Consider the following 17,061-nt stretch of genomic DNA (forward strand, 5'->3'; position numbering starts at 1 on the left):
ATACGGTTGACAAATGTGATTATAAAACTTTATTTAAATTTAAAGCTACACTTTCGGAAACTTTTGAATTGGCAGTGTGACCATTGCGCAAAACGGAAAAGCACGAAATGGCTAATTTGCAAACGATAGTATCGTTTCCATCGCCGAAGTGCAAGTTTTTGCAACGTCGGAAAAAAAGTTGTCTGTCGATTTTCCAGTTCGGTTTTGTTAGTGTTATAAAATCAGAATTATGGTGGCAAAATGATTACTTCGTGAAGTTATATCAATCGCATATTTGCAAATTCGAATTGTGCATTTTTGGGGGCCGCAGCTGCGAAGAGAAAATCTCTCCGCCCCCGCGAACAGAATTGCATTTAAGCTCCCTTTTGTTCCCCCAAAGCAGCTGTTAGCCTACCCACCCCCACCGCCCACGATTTCTTATCTGAAGTGTTTCCGGCACCGATTCCCCTATAATCCTGTGTTAATGAATACAGAATAACATTCCGAGCATATCAGAAGACAAAGCTTGTTAGGAAAAGTGAATATATCTTAAAATATTATAAGGGTAAGCAAATTTGGAGGCTTTTGTTATCATAGAACAGCTGTTCCTAATTTACCCCCAGCCAAACAGCTGTTTTTCGTATTTTGACTAACTTATAAGAAAATTTGTCAAAAACTACTAATTAGTAAAAAACTAAACTATTTTTAAAAAAAAAATAAATAAATAAAAACCGCATAAATTCATTTGCTACTACTACCTATCGATATGCCGGCATATCGATACTCTACTCATCCCTATTGCGTTGGCTAAAAAAACTGAACTTAATTAATAAGACAACTAATAAGTTATTTAAAGCTTCCGTGTAAAATCTCGTACACCCTGTATCTGGAACCCGAGCCCAATTTTCTACTTTTTCCAAGGGCTATTGTATTTTCCTCACGAAGCGTAAAGATTTTCCGCTAACGGCAATGAAAAGTTTGACGAAAAATTGGTGCTGACAAAGTGTGTATTTGACAATCAAGGAACAAATTTCAGTTTTCAAATTTTAATTTGAGCTTTAAATCTGATTTGTGCTCAGCCAAAAGATATATCCATTGGGAGAGTTACTTTAATTATACCTCAGTGAACTTTGGAGCCATCCAATGTACCACATATCTAACGAGAAGTCTGCAGCCCAAGTGTTTAACCCACTGTTTGTTTTTGTGTCTGTTTCCGGACAAAAAGCAAACTGATCTCCTTTAGACAGTTATACCACGTACCCGTAAATTAAACATTTTTCGTACATATATACATATTTTCAGCACATTTTGGCATATGTGCGCGGCTACATTTCTTTGTTGTTCCGTTGACGTTAGCCTGTAGACGCCTGAAAAGCCATGGATAGCTTGGAGAATGACCAGGAGGAGGTGCGCCACCAGCCGAGGGTCTCCATGTCGTACGGCAGTGTGGCGACGAGTCCGGGCAGTCAGGAGAACCGTAAGATGGCCGTGCTTCTGATCCAGATATTGCTAATCCTCTTGGATCTCTTACAGATTCCCAGTATGCCATGTACTACAATCAGCAGCGAGATAGTGGGCTTTCGGATAGCTACATGCTGATGACGCCGTTCCTGTCCAGTCCGCAGAACCACAGCCACACCCATTCGCCGCCCACGTACACCGCCCTGGTGGCACCACGTCGCGAATCCAACGCGGGATTCGAGTCCATGGCTGGGCGGTGCGACAAATGCAGTTCGCTGGTCGGACTCTGCCGCTGCGAATCGTCGGTGGTGGCCAGCACCAGCAGTCGATATGCGGACTCCACCCAGGATCCGGCACAGTTCCTAGAGCAGCCCTCCTCCTCCACAGCAGCGGCGGCGGCTGCCAATCCGCCCGCTGACCATGCCATTCCACGACCCAAGCGAAAGAAGACTGAGCCGCTGACCATGGAACAGGACGGTGACAATGCTGGCGACGCGGTGGTGGCCTCCATCAGCGGCACTTGGCCCGCCGGCGCCATGGAGGAGCATGCCATGGATGCCACGGCGGTGGTGTACGAGATGCCCTCCAGTTCACTGCAGCTAAGCAACAGCTCATTCGAAACCTCGGCAAGTGCCGTGAATGCTTACGACGATGTGACATCCAGTGCCTCGGACACGGAGCATGGTCAGTTCGCCAATACGCGCACCACCAACACCACGACTACCACGTCGGCAGTGCAGGTGCACAAAAAGAAGGCTAGCCGCTCCAGCGAAGCCTCCAACTCCTCAAGCGCAGCCGTGGATCCCGATGCCACGCCGAGCACGAGTGCGCAGTCGAGGAGGCGGCAGGTGAATCACTTCTCGTACCGCAGCTCTAGAGCCTTAGAGCCGGAGAATGAGAGCAGCGACGATGGTTGGGATCTGCGTGTTCACAATCCGGCCCCACCAATCGAGCCCACTGTGACGATTATACGAGGTGGTAGACGATCCATTGAGACGGAGGCTGGACACACGGATCACACCTACTACAACAGCCGCCGTCCAGTGGCTGGAGCTCCACCAGATAGCACGTATATGCGAGCAGCGTACTGCTCCACGGCCACCCATACCACGCGCAGTGTTGATTATGGATCTCACATCGGCCAGAGGCCGCCTGCGGCTGGATCGCCGTCCACAACATCGGAGCAGGGGCAGGGACAGGAGCAGCAGCAGCAGCAACAACAACAACTTCATCCAGAGGAGGAGAATCGACAGGAGCAGCGCCCTGAGGAGCCGCGTGGTCAAGACATGCGGAGTGTGTACGGCGCTCACGGCGATTCTGGAATGGCATGGAGTCGTGTGCGCCTCGCAGACGATGCTGTGCCGCCCCGGAAGCAGCCGCGCCTGGAACTCTCTGGGAGGACGCGCTCCAAACTGTCGTCAACGAATTACAATTCGTTCCATCCGGGAAGGAGCAGGCATCGCACCTTTGCGGAGCACCAGGGCAGCAGTTCTGGGCAGCAGCACAATCCCATATCATTTCCACAGGCTTCGACGCCAAATGCGAATGGGCCCTGTGTGATAACCTACGTCGGCCGACCAAGGGAGAGGCAGCCCTCCATGGATCTCAGCAATCTTCCGTCCACTTCCACGGGCAGGCGTGGCAGTCACGAGAACCGTGGGGATGCTGTTGTGCTGACTGCTCCCGATTTGCAGCTTGACGATTGGTCATCGGATGACGATGATGATGATGTGGTCTTTGTGCACTCCACCCGTGAGCCTATTCTCTCGATTGATTTGACTTCAGATGACGATGGCCTCGCCAATGATACGCAATTGCAAAGGGATAGGGAGCGGGGACGAGAAAGGGAACGCGAGCGAGACCGGGAACGAGAACGATTCCGGAATGGGACTCAACACAATCCGGAGGAACCAAGTGACGAGAGAAGACCCGTATTTAACTATGCCTACACATTGCCATATGCTCGCCGGACTGATCGTCGGACGGATGCAAACCAGGATGGCACCTCGGCATTCGCATTTTATAGCGGCGCTCTAGCGGATCGGGCTGCCATTTCGGATCACAACTACAGCTACGAGCTGGACCAGCTGATGGATCCCAATGCCAGCCACTTCTACCCGCCGCGCTGTTCCAGCATGGATCCGCAGCGCTACTTCCTTCCGATCAACGAGTCCTCCATGTGGATGCAAGGCCATCCACAGGCTCCACCGCCTCCTCCGCCAATGCCACCGATCTTGCTTCCGGATAACTCTTCCGCTGACGCATTTTTACGCCACCAGCAGCGGACGCTCACCTCCACGCCGAGCAGCTCCGCCGGGCAGACATCTTCGCAGCAAGCTCGACGGAGGCGCAGCAGTCCAGCGAACGTGTATCACCGCTACCATCCGTACTATCTGCCCCACTATGCGATCACAACGCTGCCAACTGTGATGGAGGCCGACTACTCGCCCAGTCTTCAGCCACATCCCCACTTTCAGGGCGGTCAAGGCGGGAGCAGTCGGAGTTCATTGAGTGGAGCTTTGAATGCTGCTGCGGTGGCAGCCACAGCGGCTGCGGCCCAGGCGCAAACGTTCAGTGATCTGCTATCACAGGCGCATAACGAAGGGAGGGCAGCGGCATTGGAGGCCAGTATGGAAGGCAACCGGACGCCTCCTCATGTCATGGTGCATCCACAGCAGCACCAGCGGCAAACCATCAATCCGCCTGCGCCGGGAGCAGCATCGAATGGCAACCTGGGGACACCTGTCTCCCCGCCACCACCGTTGGAAATGTACTCTGGTCGGAGCACCATTCCGCACTGCGGATCTCCGCCGTTCAGTGTGCGACGCTCAGAGGCCGCCTACAGCAATCGACAGCACTATCAACCGCAGCCTCATCAAGGCCACCAGGCGCCTCAGAACCAGATGCATGCTCATATTCATCCGCCTCATCGGGCCAGTGCCATTGTGGCGACCTCGCTGACGCCCGCTCCTCCATATCCAGTGCATCAAAACCTCTGGTACCGTCAGCAGAGCATGCAGGAGATGCATCGTCGCCACATGACGCCCACGCCCATCGATCTTTCCTCGAATGCTCCGCTCCTGACGAGCACGCTGCGAAACGGGTACCTGCACAGCATCTGCAGCTGTGTGCATGCGAGGAATGGTCCGGTGTCCAGTCTGGATCCCGCCTACTATCCGCCGTATGATGCTGCAACGTCGGCTGCTGCTCCACCACCACCTCAGCAGCAGGCACCAGCCACATCCGGCGCTGCTGGTAGTAACGGAGCACCGCCGCCGGGTACGAGAAACATGCAGCTCCATCAACAGCAACCACAGGGTCAGCAATCGCCGCCGGTTCTGCATCACCTGCAGCGTCAGCGGGCTATCCACCACCACATGTTCCACCACCACTACTCGCCGCTACATCTGGAGATCGGGCTGGCCACGCCGCTCTCCCTGGGCTCCCGCATCTTAATCGGACCACCTCGTCCCAACCGGGGAGCTACTTTGGTAAGAGCATAAGGCAATCACAGCTTTATCTAGATTATTTACGCTCTTTAATCATTATTTTAGGAAACCATCGAGAGGAACACCTTGCCCCACAAATACCGACGTGTCAGGAGGCCCAGCGAGACGGACGAAGATGCGGAGAAGTGTGCTATCTGTCTGACCCTCTTTGAGATCGAGAACGAAGTGCGGTAGGTTCCATTCGGAATTTATCTACGAACTCTCTTTTTATGTAAATTCACCCTTTACAGCCGCCTGCCATGCATGCACCTCTTCCACACGGACTGCGTGGATCAGTGGCTGGTCACCAACAAGCACTGCCCCATCTGTCGCGTCGACATCGAAACCCACATGGCCAACGATGCCATGGCACCCAGCTCCACTGGGGTGACAGATGCCGCCAACACCGCCGCCTTATGACATTGTGTGCACGGAATCTTCATGTAATCCCCCTAGACTGAGTTTGTCGCGGCAGGCATCGATGTAAGAACAAAGAAAGAAATAATCGTAATACCCAATATACATACCTTATAATGTTTAACCCACCGCAACGCATGAAATGGGCAGTTGCCAGAGCTTGCTGCCGTGTTGCGCTGAAAAAATATCAAAAAAGCTAACTCTGTTTGGCTCAATGTCTATGTCTAAGTATCTTAAGTGATTCGGCAAATTATTTCCTATACATATGTACAAATTGTCCACGTTTTGTGAAACAAAATTCTTGTGATAAGAATTTCATAAATATGCGTCTATTGTTATAGTATAGAATTCCCACAAAGGGCGTAAATGATCTTTTTGGCCCAAGCTTGTTGTTATATTTTTAATTGTCCCTAAAATTACCACATAATATCGGACCCAAATTATACATCTAATCGGCAATTCATATTAATATTTATCAGCCAAAATAATTTTGAACTATTCCCTAATTATTTTCCAATTACTTGTTATGTTTTATGTGTCACAACAAATTTAAAGTAGGATTTTATTTCATTCTACTACCAAATTATACATATTCATTTTATTTTTAACCGACTACTGCTCAATATCTCATAACGTGCCATATAAGTGAATTGATTCGATGCAATTTTTAAAAGCTTGAGCTAACTATTGTCTAATATCTCTAATGTAAGTTGGTTTTATGTTATTATTAAAGTTTTTTAAAACTTTCAAAATTGTATGTCGTCCAAGACGGCAGAAATAAATAAATAATCGAATTATATAAATATTTAAGTGGTTTTTATAATGCCCCTATATGAAAAAGCTGTTATTTCTTATTTGGGATGTTTTATTCTTTCTTTAATCAGTTCTATTCTGTGACTTTATTTAATAATCATTAACAGTTTAACACGAAATTTAAATACGCTACTTTGTGTACAATCTTTCGTGCAACGTATTAAAGATTGGTTTCTACATTTAGACGGGGTTAAAAGAGGTTTTCTTAATTCAACACTCTACTATGATGACTGGATGGGTCAATTTTTTGTACACACAAATGTTATGGCAAAATATGCATTCTGTAAACATATTTCTAAATAATTGGTTTATCTATTTGCTAAGAAGCAATGTTCTACTGCATAAATATGTAAACAGGAGATTTTTAAAACAAAGTTACTTTAAACCAGCGATCGGCAGCGTCCCATTAGCGGGTATAGGAAATAGCTCTGCTTAGCCTCTGCCGGGACACATACAGCGTACACCGTTCAAATTACCCACACAAATAAAAGACAAAATGTCTTTGTATTCCGTGCCGAGCGCTGGTTTAAAAAGAGATTAGATTATAAGTTATTTCTTTAAACTATGCCAACAGGTAAGAATTGTCCTTAAACTTGTATCATTTCAAATCGACCCACCCAGCGAGTACAGCTAAAAATCCTTGCTAGCATAATTTCCACTCTAGGCTGTGTTACTGGGTCCTGCGCTCGGATCATCATCGTCATCCGCATCCTCTTTGGTCAGGTCAGCGAAGAAGTCCGAGGCGTTGGTTACCTTGGAGGAGGGCAGATTGTGACGCTTCTCCTTGTACGCATTGTGCTTGTCGTTGTACTTGATGTCCCCAAAGTCCTCGAAATACTTAACGTTCCAGAACCGCACGTCGTTGTTGTGCGAGGAGGAGGCGAGCAGCTCACCATTGGTGTTCACGTCCAGCGACTCGATGGGCATGTTGTGCTGCCCCACCACGCCGAGATTGCGGTATGGAGCGATGTGACAAGCACGAATGTTTCCATCCTCCCCGGCCACGCAGGCAATTCTGTCCGTGATGGGAATCATCAGGCTAATAGGGCTCTTGATGCCCGGATACATGTCGCAGTGGTAGCCAAACTGGCCCCAGTTGTAGGTATAAAGTCGTCCCTTGGAGGTGCCCACCACCAGCTTGGAGTCCCCGCGATAGATGCCCATGCAGCTCAGCTCCTCCTCGTACGGCTCCGATTGCACGTACATCTTTCGTGCGGCTATGTTAAACGTAGTCAGGTAGCCATCGGCACTGGTGGCCAGTAGAAGCTTGCTCTGGTCGTTCGTTGTCAGCTGGGTGATCTGATCCTCCAGCTCCTTGAGCTCGAAGATAGAGTTCTTGGTGCGCAAATCCCACAGCTTGACTGTTCCTGAGTCATCGCCTGTGGCAAAGAGATTTTCGTTGAGCACATGCATCGTGTTGATGGCATCATCGTGGGCCGTCTCGTAGAGCTTCTTCAGCTTCTCCGTCTCCATGTCGGTGACCATCACGCACTTGTCCTTGGAGCAGGTAAGTAGGAGGCGCCCATCTTCGGTGAATTCCACGTCGCGGCAGGCCTTGGAATGAATCTCGATGGTGCGCAGCAGCTTGTTCTCGTCGTTTGCGTACTCGTACAGGTGCACATCCCCGATGATGGTGGCCAAGGCAATGATATCGCGATCCGGATGGAAGCAGATGTCCGTGATGAAGTCCTCCAGCTTGATCTCTGGCGGCGCACTGCGTGGTTTCTTTATGGCGGCGATGATGGCACGCACAGTCTCGTCCGTTTCGTCATCCTCGTCCAGGTCGAAGGTGGCCTCCGATTCCCGGTTGCTGCCCGACGGACCATCGTCATCCTTTCGCCGCTTCGCACTTGTTGCCCCCCCAGCGGATCCACCGGCGGCCTTTTCCGGCATCGAGTCATCCGAGTCGGAGTCCGCTGCATTCGGATCGAAGCTGTCGTCGCTGCTGATGCTCTCGTTGCCATCGTAGCTGCTGTCGCCATCATTCGGCGGCACCGGAGCACCCATATCCACTAGGTCATACTCGTCGTTGTCGCTGTCCGACTCGTTCAGCACCTCCTGCTCGATCTCCGCGATGACGCCCACCACCATGTCCTCGTCCAGATCGTCCAGTTCGTCATCGTCGGAGGGGGTCTTGAAGTTGTTATGCCTGCGAGAGGGAAATTCCGAAGGAGATTATGGTCCTGGTTAGATGTTGATGCAGGGGGTGATAAAATACTCACGTATGCATAATTATCTCTGTCCGAACTTTGGAAATATGCGCTTCTAACTACCCACGTTTGGAAATTGTTTGGATACCACGGGAACAAGAGGAAGCAGAAAGCATGTCGCTTTACAGCTGTTCTCGGGTGATAGCGATTTGGCTACTTTCTAGCTATAGCTATACGGGATTTGGTGTAGCTTACTTTTATAACACTAATATATAATCTTTTAAAAGTATGTTTATCAGTATATTTATTGGTAGTTGTTTTTTCTAAAAAAAAATCTCCATTAAATTTTAGTTGATGTTGATCACATTATCGTAAGAAAGTCAACAGTAACTGCTCACTGATCACTTTGTTCTGGTGAACGCTCCCATAAGATTTGGTATATTTGCAAGGGCCATAGTACGGTCACACTGATTCCTATTCACATTTGTTTCCATTGGCATAATTGCGCGGGTTTTTAGTCTCAAACTGTATTAAATTGTTTTGTTTACTAAATTATTAACTAGTTGTTTGCAAAGTTAGGCGCTGGCAGTTGCATGAACCGCAGGTCGTCATGTCCAAGAAGCCCGTAGCGCCCAGAAAACAGCTCACACTCAGCAGCTTCATTGGCCTGGATAGTAATTCCCAGAGACAGCCAAAGAGCAAAGGTATTTAGCGTATTTCTGAGGAAATATGGAAACTAATAGTTCTTAATTTTAGTGACAAATGTCAGGGGCAACACTACAATCTACAATCCCATCTTTCTGGACACCTCGTCCTCCGATGAGGATTCAACTCAGAGGTCTAGTCAGTCCAGCAAGGATACTGTCTCCTCCAAGAAATCCAGCCAACCCAGCAAGTCCTTAAAAAGGGTCACATATTTCGACCTTTCCGAATCGCCAGTCGCTCCTCTCCCTGACAAGAAACCTTACGAAGATTCGCCTGACAAGCCGACAAAGAGTGAGAGCAGTCATTCCTACCGGGGCTTGTCTGAATCTCCCCCAGAAAATACCACACTTGGGGATTACTTAAAGAAACAGCCAAACAATGAAAGGAAAAAAGCACCCTTTTCACTTTCGGATTCTCCAGCAGCTGCAAAGCCTGTAATGAAATCGGAGCTAAATCTTTTTTCGTATTCTCCAAAGAAACTGTCCCAGAATGAGAGGAAGCCCACGGACTCCCCTCTTCAGAAGTATTCCTTTGAGGACTCTCCAATCAATCAGAATGGAGGGAGGCACCCATTACTCACGCTGCCTGATTCACCTCCACCTCCACAGGATGCTAAGAAATCGGAAAAAGGATTCCCAAAGAAACCAGAAAGAAAGCCTTCCCAGGATAGAATAATTATTGAGGATTCTCCTAAGAAAACTGAGAGAAAGCCGGCCCTTTCCACTTTCCTCGAATCACCGCGAGCTTTAAGTTCCTACAAAAACACAGGCAGTAGTAAAAATCTCTTCGAGGATTCCCCTGAGAAAAGTGGAAGTGGGCCATCAGGGTACAAACTAGGTTCGGCTAAAGAAAATGCCATTCCAACTAAACCTACGACTGTAGCCATGGAGAGGAACATCCTCAACCCTTCACCACCTCCGGCGGCGCCCCTGAAGCCCCGACTCAGTGTGACTTTTGATAATTCTCTGGCTGATTACCTAAAGGATTTGGCCCAGAACGACAATTTCAGCATCGATCCCACTAAACAAAGCGTTGAGGCGCAGAAAAGTTCCCTGGGCTTCTTTCGCACCACTTACATCGAGCTAATGGAAAAGTACTGTTCTCTGATTGACCAGATTCCCGCCATGCACTTCAATGAAATCGCTGGCTTTCAGCCGAATACTTTCCTCAAGCTCAAGGTAATGCGACAAAAGTTCAAGGCACGGACGCAGCTACTCCAGAAACATCTGGATAAGAATGAAAGCAAGCTAAAGGCCGAGCAAGAAGCCCTGGAGCAGGAGGAAAGGGAAATGCAGGAGGAAAGGGAAATGCAGGAGGAACAGAGTCTGTTTATGGGTTCAAGCTCAACTAGCAAACCAATATCATCCCCGCCAGAGAGTGGTCTTCGCGCCTTAACCCTTAATAAACCCTCGGAGAGCAAGGAACAGAAGCCGAACGATCCTCCCCCTCCGATGTCCAGACGCCAGCAACTCCTCCACGAACTTTGCGGGGAACCGGATGATTTTCCGCCAAGCGAGTCGATCGATTCCCCTTCAATACCCAAGCGCCAACAGCTCATTCACGATCTTTGCGGGGAGCCAGACGATTTCACGCCGCCCCCCAAGCAGAAAGATCCGCATCTGTTGCGAAAGTGTGAGGAACTTGTTCACGATTTGTGCGAGGAGCCGGATGACTACTTGGCCCAGAGCATTATGCTGGACGGCGACCTAGAGGAGGAGCAGATGCACGGGCTTACACAGCGGACCGCAGCCAGCGAGGTGGATGATGACGATGATGACTTGGAGGGTCTGCTGGCGGACATCGAGAACGAACACCAGCAGATGCAGGGCCGCAGGTCAGAGTTCAATGGCTACAGCTACAAGGATTTGGAGGCAGTTAAGGTGAAGGAGAAGCCAAAGGAGATACCAGCGAATATTACCTTGGATGACGATGGCTTTCCCGAATACGATGAGGAAATGTTCGAGAAAATGCACTCCCAGGCTGCAATAAAAAACACCAGTCGAAGTGACGGCCCCAGCAGCAGTAAAAGCGTTGTGCCGGCCAAGCTCTCTAGTGCCCCAGATTCCCAGAAGCTGTCCGGCAATTTCCACTCCAACGTGCACAACGATGGTATCACAGGAGAGTTCGATGGCCAGAAGTTTGAGCACTCCACCCGCCTCATGCATGGCCTGAGCTACAGCTTCGGTCTAAAGAGTTTCAGACCCAATCAGCTGCAGGTGATCAACGCCACCCTTTTGGGCAATGATTGCTTTGTCCTGATGCCAACGGGAGGAGGAAAGTCGCTGTGCTATCAGCTGCCTGCTATCCTGACCGAGGGAGTTACCATTGTGGTTAGTCCGCTGAAGTCGTTGATCTTTGATCAAATCAACAAACTGGCTTCTCTCGATGTGAGTACTGGAATCCTAAAAAATAATAGAGATATAACATATATATATTTTTCATTTTTTTCCAGATCTGTGCGAAGAGTCTAAGTGGGGAACAAAAAATGGCCGATGTGATGGCCATCTACAATGATTTAGAGTGTCAACCACCTATGGTCAAACTGCTCTACGTGACACCCGAGAAGATCAGCAGCTCCACCCGCTTCCAGGACACGCTAGACACCCTGAATTCGAACAACTACATAAGTCGATTCGTTATAGACGAGGCGCATTGTGTTTCCCAGTGGGGTCATGACTTCCGGCCGGACTACAAGAAACTTGGAGTTCTGAAGAAGCGATTCCCCAACGTTCCAACGATTGCCTTAACAGCCACCGCCACTCCGCGCGTTCGTTTGGACATTCTGGCACAGCTAAATCTGAAGAACTGCAAGTGGTTCTTGTCCAGCTTCAACAGGAGTAATTTGCGGTACAGAGTGTTGCCCAAGAAGGGCGTCTCCACATTGGAGGATATAAGTGGCTACATTCGCACCAAGCCGGCGCACTCCAGCGGCATAATATACTGTCTTTCCCGCAAGGAGTGCGACGAGACGGCCAAGAAGATGTGCAAGGATGGCGTCCGGGCGGTGGCCTATCATGCGGGTCTCACCGACAACGAGCGGGAGTCCCGACAAAAGGATTGGCTGACCGGAAAGGTCAAGGTTATTTGCGCTACCATCGCCTTTGGCATGGGCATCGACAAGCCAGATGTGCGGTTCGTTTTGCACTATTCTCTGCCCAAGTCTATCGAGGGTTACTACCAGGAGGCAGGTCGCGCAGGAAGAGATGGAGAAATGGCCGACTGCATCTTGTACTACAACTATTCGGACATGCTCCGTATCAAGAAGATGCTGGACGGTAAGTGGACAAGATATTAAGTAGCATTTTTAATCTATTGAAACCTATTATTTCATTTTCAGCCGACAGAGCTCTCCAGTACAATGTGAAGAAGATACATGTGGACAATCTATATCGCATTGTGGGATACTGCGAGAATCTCACGGATTGTCGGCGTGCCCAGCAGTTGGACTATTTCGGGGAGCACTTTACCAGCGAGCAGTGCCTAGAGAACAGACAGACCGCCTGCGACAATTGCCTCAACAAACGAGCCTATCGGGCGCTCGACGCCTTGGAGCATGCCCGAAAGGCGGCGCGAGCTGTCAAGGATTTGTGCAGCGGCCGATCCCGCTTTACACTTTTGCACATATCCGACGTCCTTAAGGGCTCCAAGATCAAGAAGATCATAGACTTTAACCATCACAAGTCACCCCATCATGGAGCCTTGAAGGACTGGGATAAGAACGACGTTCATAGGCTGCTGCGCAAAATGGTCATCGATGGATTTCTAAGAGAGGATCTAATATTTACGAACGATTTCCCTCAGGCCTATTTGTATCTGGGCAATAACATTAGTAAACTAATGGAGGGCACGCCCTCCTTCGAGTTTGCCGTGACCAAAAATGCCAAGGAAGCCAAGGCGACAGTGGCCACCGTATCCGATAGCGCAGCGAGCAGTAGTGCTGATGGAAAGTCTGAAATGCGGGAGATTCACGAGCGCTGCTACACGGATCTACTGGATTTGTGCCGATCCATTGCCGGCCAGCGGAACGTCACCATGGCCAGTATCATGAATATTCAGGCCTTGAAGGCCATGGCCGAAACACTGCCCCTTACCGAGAAGGATATGTGCAGCATTCCGCACGTTACCAAGGCGAACTACGATAAATACGGCGCCAGGCTGCTGCAGATTACCAGCCAATATGCCTCCGAGAAGCTGTTGATGCAGGCCCTAATAGACGAGGAGGAGGAGGCGGCCGCCAAGCGGAGGCCCAGCACCTCGGACCAGAGGACCAGCACCTCGGGCTGGAACAACGACAGTGTGGACTGGGACAGGGCGGTGTCATCGCAAGGCGGTGCCAACACGAGCGGTGGCAGCGGTTTCAACTCCTTCCGAGCGGGCAAGCGTAAAAAGATCTACAAGGCGGCAGCCAGCAAGAGGTACAAAGCGAACACAACATCGCCGGCGGCCAGGAAAACCACATCAGCCAGGGGTCGAGGTGGCAAAGCGGGAGCCAAGCGAGCGGAAAGCACTGCTTCCACTTCATCTGGTTGGAAATCCAAGAGAACAGGAAATAGCTTCGGCTTTGATTTAATGCCACTGCCAGGATCAAAATAACGTTAGATTATTAGATCACCTATATTATTATGGGTTGCTAACAACACTAGAGTTCTCTGAGTAAGCATCATCTATTTATATTTCGTTAAACCTCCTTTGTTCTTACGCTCAATCCAAGTTTTTTAAGTTCATTTAGTAGAATTAAGAGCTTAGTACTACGAATTTTCACATAAACTTTCATTTTGTTAAACAATAACAGTACTATATTAATAGCCCCCCACAAACAAAAAGTGATGCAGCTTTGGCCCTCAACACTGTACATTGGTGTAACCTAATCCTTACTTAAGTACTTAGTAACCTCCATTAGCATCTCCAATAGCGTCTCATGTCTTGGCGGTTTGTCGCACCTTATCCTCAAAGTCGTAGGCACCCATGGACCAGATTAGGTTGGCGTCCGTCTCCACCTGGACGAACTCAGTGGCATAGGTGTTAGATGTGCTCACCATGCCACCGAACTCCATTTGTGCGTGATCTAGGAAGGAACTTGTATAAGATTAAAATAGTCAAGATGACTTTATGCTCTTACATAGATTCCACTTGAGTCCCGTTGTGGTAACGTTGTGCGCCGGCGAACCCAAGGGCATCAGGGAGCACCACCGCTGACTAGTGACCAGGTCGACGGGCACCTGTATCGTGTGTTTTCCTGGTCGCAGCAACCACGTCACCGAATCCCCGCTTAGGAGGAAGACATTGCAGTTGTCCTTCTGCGATTTGTACAGTGTGTTCAGGTTGGCCATCACCTGGTCCAGCCGACCGGAGGTGTCATGAAACACCACCACATCCCGGATCTTGCGCTGCGCCATCACGGGCTGCAGGACGGCGATGGCCTTGGTGAAATCCGTGGCATCTTGATCGGGTGTGTGGACCTTCGGGGTGGTCTTGAAGAAATCCACCGTGTCCTCGGTGATCGAGTCAAAGTCCCCTGTTATCACGTCGAGCGGTTCGAGTGGTGTGGTGGCGCCATTCGACTTCTTTGACATTGCCTGACTTACGACAAAGTCACGCCAGTGGTTGGAGCCTCCATCGACGGCACAGCGCACGGCGGCTGAAAGGGATTGAGGGGTGGGTGGGTTTTGAGCCTAGACCTTGCCGGGATTTGTTTTATAACAGCTCCAAACTTACCATTGCGCCACAGTAGCTTCACCACGTGCGCCGGCACCTGGATCTGGCGGTTGAGCACCACGCAGACATGGCCATGGTCGCCCAACTTGAAGTTCTCGTTGATCAGGTTGCCCGGCGTCCATTTGAACTCCTTGGGCGGTATTGTGTGGTCCATTTGCTGCCGGAATCCGATTGTTGTTTTCGTGCAGAGGAGGCGGTGGGCGGTGGGGTGGGTGGTGTGCGGGTGCTGGTGCGCCGGCCTGCCAACTCGCGTGACTCGGATCCAACCGAATCCCTGGCCGGAGGAGCGGCGCATCCAGTTGAGGGCGGTCCCGGAACCGCTCGGCGGTGTCATTGTGCGGCAGCCCGTGCCGTAGATTTGAACCAAATTCATAAAAACTTGAAAGAATACCCCTGGACAGTTTGCCTTTTTGAATATTTTGAAAGTTCGTTAGAAATGTGGACTCTGGTCACACTATCCGCAAGTTGGCAGTCCCTTAGGGGTGGACCAGGGCCGTGCGATGTGGCGCCAATTTCAACTGATAAGCTCTGTTTATTATTTTGAATTTAATGTTAATCAATGTTTTTATTACGGTATGAGAATAATGTCATTCAACTACTTTCGAAAGATTTGTTTTGTTTATATGATGTATGTATGTTTGGAAATAATAATTTAGCAAATATGTTCCTTGTTTGTATTAAAAATAGAACAGCTAATAATATTCATAATTGAAAGTGTTTATGTAATATAATTTTGTTAATGATTCGAAGTTACATTTTATTATTTTATCCAGTTTATTACAAAATACATCTTGATATTTAACCATCTTTTTAGTTATTATTATTGGTCAATAAAACAAATGCCAAAATTGGTTTCCCTTTTATAAGCATCTATTCTTACTTATTTTCAACTTACATATAAAATAGTTTCATACAGCTAAAAAGCATTCCACTGATTTGTGCCAACTATTTAAGCCAATTACTTTGACCGCAGCAAGCATACATTTTAATTTAATGCCCACATTCTGGAGCATGCAGCCTCGACCAAATACTTATTTTTCATTCAATAGACAAGTTAATCCCTCGGTAAACTTTTGTGGCTTAGGTTAATGAAGCCGCTGGCTGGTAGTTGATGAACTGCGGAAACAAAAAGCTGGCCAGGACGTCGGGCAGCCAGACTTATTGGGGGTGTGGTGGGGAAAGTCGCAGTCGTACCACAATACTTTTGTGCTCGAACCTCCGATGCCAGCTGTATCAATATTGTTACAGTTCATTTTGTTTGACCTACACAAATAAAGGCATTTATACGGATCCTGTGGCCAGACCATGAGCACATCCTCGCCAGGACCCCTGGCCATGGCCTTTGGTCAAACCCCTTTTCTGGATTCTGATTGACAGGGGGCGTGGCTGGGCCACCCAGCTGCCAGGGGGTGAAGTTGAATGGCTTTGCATGCCACGTCTGAAATGCATTGTCCCATTGTAAAACCCAACCATTTTATTCCTGTCCGGTTGCAAACTTTTAAAGCTATGCTGTATTAAGCGGAAATGAAAAACCATTGGCTTAATAGTAAGCATTTAAGGAAAAAAATAATAATAAATAATGTTTAAAAATAATCCCAATTAACTTTTTATTAAATTACAATGAAAATATGTCAAACGGTTAATAAATGGCTTTTAACAATTTTTGTTAAAAATCAAAGAAAGCTTAAAATTTAAAATGAAATGTAAAGGCGAAACAAAACACTGGTGTTTTAATATGACGCTTAAAAAAAGGAAAATAGTTTTATTTCAATATTAAAAATGTTTATAAAGAAGTTAAATTGTATACTTTTGACAATTTTCGATTCCAATGAAAGTTCCCCCTAAGAAAGCGTACAATTTAAAGGAAATGTAAGGACGCGGAATCCTTGAAGAAGTTGCTCCTCCCAAAGCAGCCATAAATAAATAAAATTACACTTGTACACGCATGCCTTTGGCGTATTCGTTCGCCCTTATACGACTTTGAAACGAATTACTTGCGTTTGCCGAGTGACTTTAATACCCTCTAACGAAGGGTAGTTGCCTTTCCAAACCAATTGCCATCTAAGCCATGGGCCAAAGTATCCCCGATTCGGTTTAAACATTTTGCAGTAGGAGCAAAGGTCCAAAAGATTTACGTTTGCATTTTCTGGGACACTGCGTTGCACTCACACACACACATCAAGTGCAACATGTTGCGCGAAAATGTGTTCGCAGGCAGAGATTTATGTCCGCTTGCATCAAGGTATAAATTTGCGAATTTAAGACCTGGCTGGTTTTAAAGATAACAACTATTAAATTCTCAATGACTGGGTGTTCGTGCTCTATTTACCTGG

The 17,061-nt window shown here is 48.4% G+C and overlaps 4 protein-coding genes across 5 annotated transcripts; 2 read left to right on the top strand and 2 right to left on the bottom strand.

Annotated features, from left to right (window-relative positions):
- Positions 1 to 156: 156 nt before the first annotated feature.
- LOC108014724 (uncharacterized) lies at positions 157 to 6,150 on the top strand. Of its 2 annotated transcripts, none has more exons than XM_017080895.4 (5): positions 157 to 544; positions 1,282 to 1,456; positions 1,513 to 4,931; positions 4,995 to 5,119; positions 5,180 to 6,150. In XM_017080895.4, exons 2-5 carry the CDS (start codon positions 1,357 to 1,359, stop codon positions 5,346 to 5,348), a joined length of 3,813 nt encoding a protein of 1,270 aa, XP_016936384.4. In that variant the 5' UTR covers positions 157 to 544; positions 1,282 to 1,356; the 3' UTR covers positions 5,349 to 6,150. The 2 variants fall into 2 exon arrangements, with proteins under 2 accessions (XP_016936384.4, XP_016936383.4); XM_017080894.4 differs by lacking the exon at positions 157 to 544 and adding an exon at positions 761 to 982.
- Positions 6,151 to 6,189: 39 nt separating this feature from the next.
- LOC108014725 (WD repeat-containing protein 55 homolog) lies at positions 6,190 to 8,539 on the bottom strand. The gene is made up of 2 exons (XM_017080896.4): positions 8,381 to 8,539; positions 6,190 to 8,307 (listed from the first exon to the last, which is right to left on the bottom strand). The coding sequence occupies exons 1-2, from the start codon at positions 8,386 to 8,388 to the stop codon at positions 6,819 to 6,821; spliced, it is 1,497 nt and encodes a 498-aa protein (XP_016936385.4). The 5' UTR covers positions 8,389 to 8,539; the 3' UTR covers positions 6,190 to 6,818.
- A 238-nt stretch (positions 8,540 to 8,777) lies between these two features.
- Blm (Bloom syndrome helicase) lies at positions 8,778 to 13,836 on the top strand. The gene is made up of 4 exons (XM_036819478.3): positions 8,778 to 9,012; positions 9,065 to 11,400; positions 11,466 to 12,288; positions 12,351 to 13,836. Exons 1-4 carry the CDS (start codon positions 8,919 to 8,921, stop codon positions 13,604 to 13,606), a joined length of 4,509 nt encoding a protein of 1,502 aa, XP_036675373.3. The 5' UTR covers positions 8,778 to 8,918; the 3' UTR covers positions 13,607 to 13,836.
- On the bottom strand, positions 13,659 to 15,116 carry LOC108007249 (thiamine pyrophosphokinase 1). The gene is made up of 3 exons (XM_017070887.4): positions 14,729 to 15,116; positions 14,133 to 14,651; positions 13,659 to 14,078 (listed from the first exon to the last, which is right to left on the bottom strand). Exons 1-3 carry the CDS (start codon positions 15,099 to 15,101, stop codon positions 13,930 to 13,932), a joined length of 1,041 nt encoding a protein of 346 aa, XP_016926376.4. The 5' UTR covers positions 15,102 to 15,116; the 3' UTR covers positions 13,659 to 13,929.
- Positions 15,117 to 17,061: the final 1,945 nt, after the last annotated feature.

The sequence above is a fragment of the Drosophila suzukii genome, chromosome 3 (genome assembly GCF_043229965.1).
Source record: "Drosophila suzukii chromosome 3, CBGP_Dsuzu_IsoJpt1.0, whole genome shotgun sequence".
In the NCBI taxonomy this organism is placed as follows: domain Eukaryota; kingdom Metazoa; phylum Arthropoda; class Insecta; order Diptera; family Drosophilidae; genus Drosophila; species Drosophila suzukii.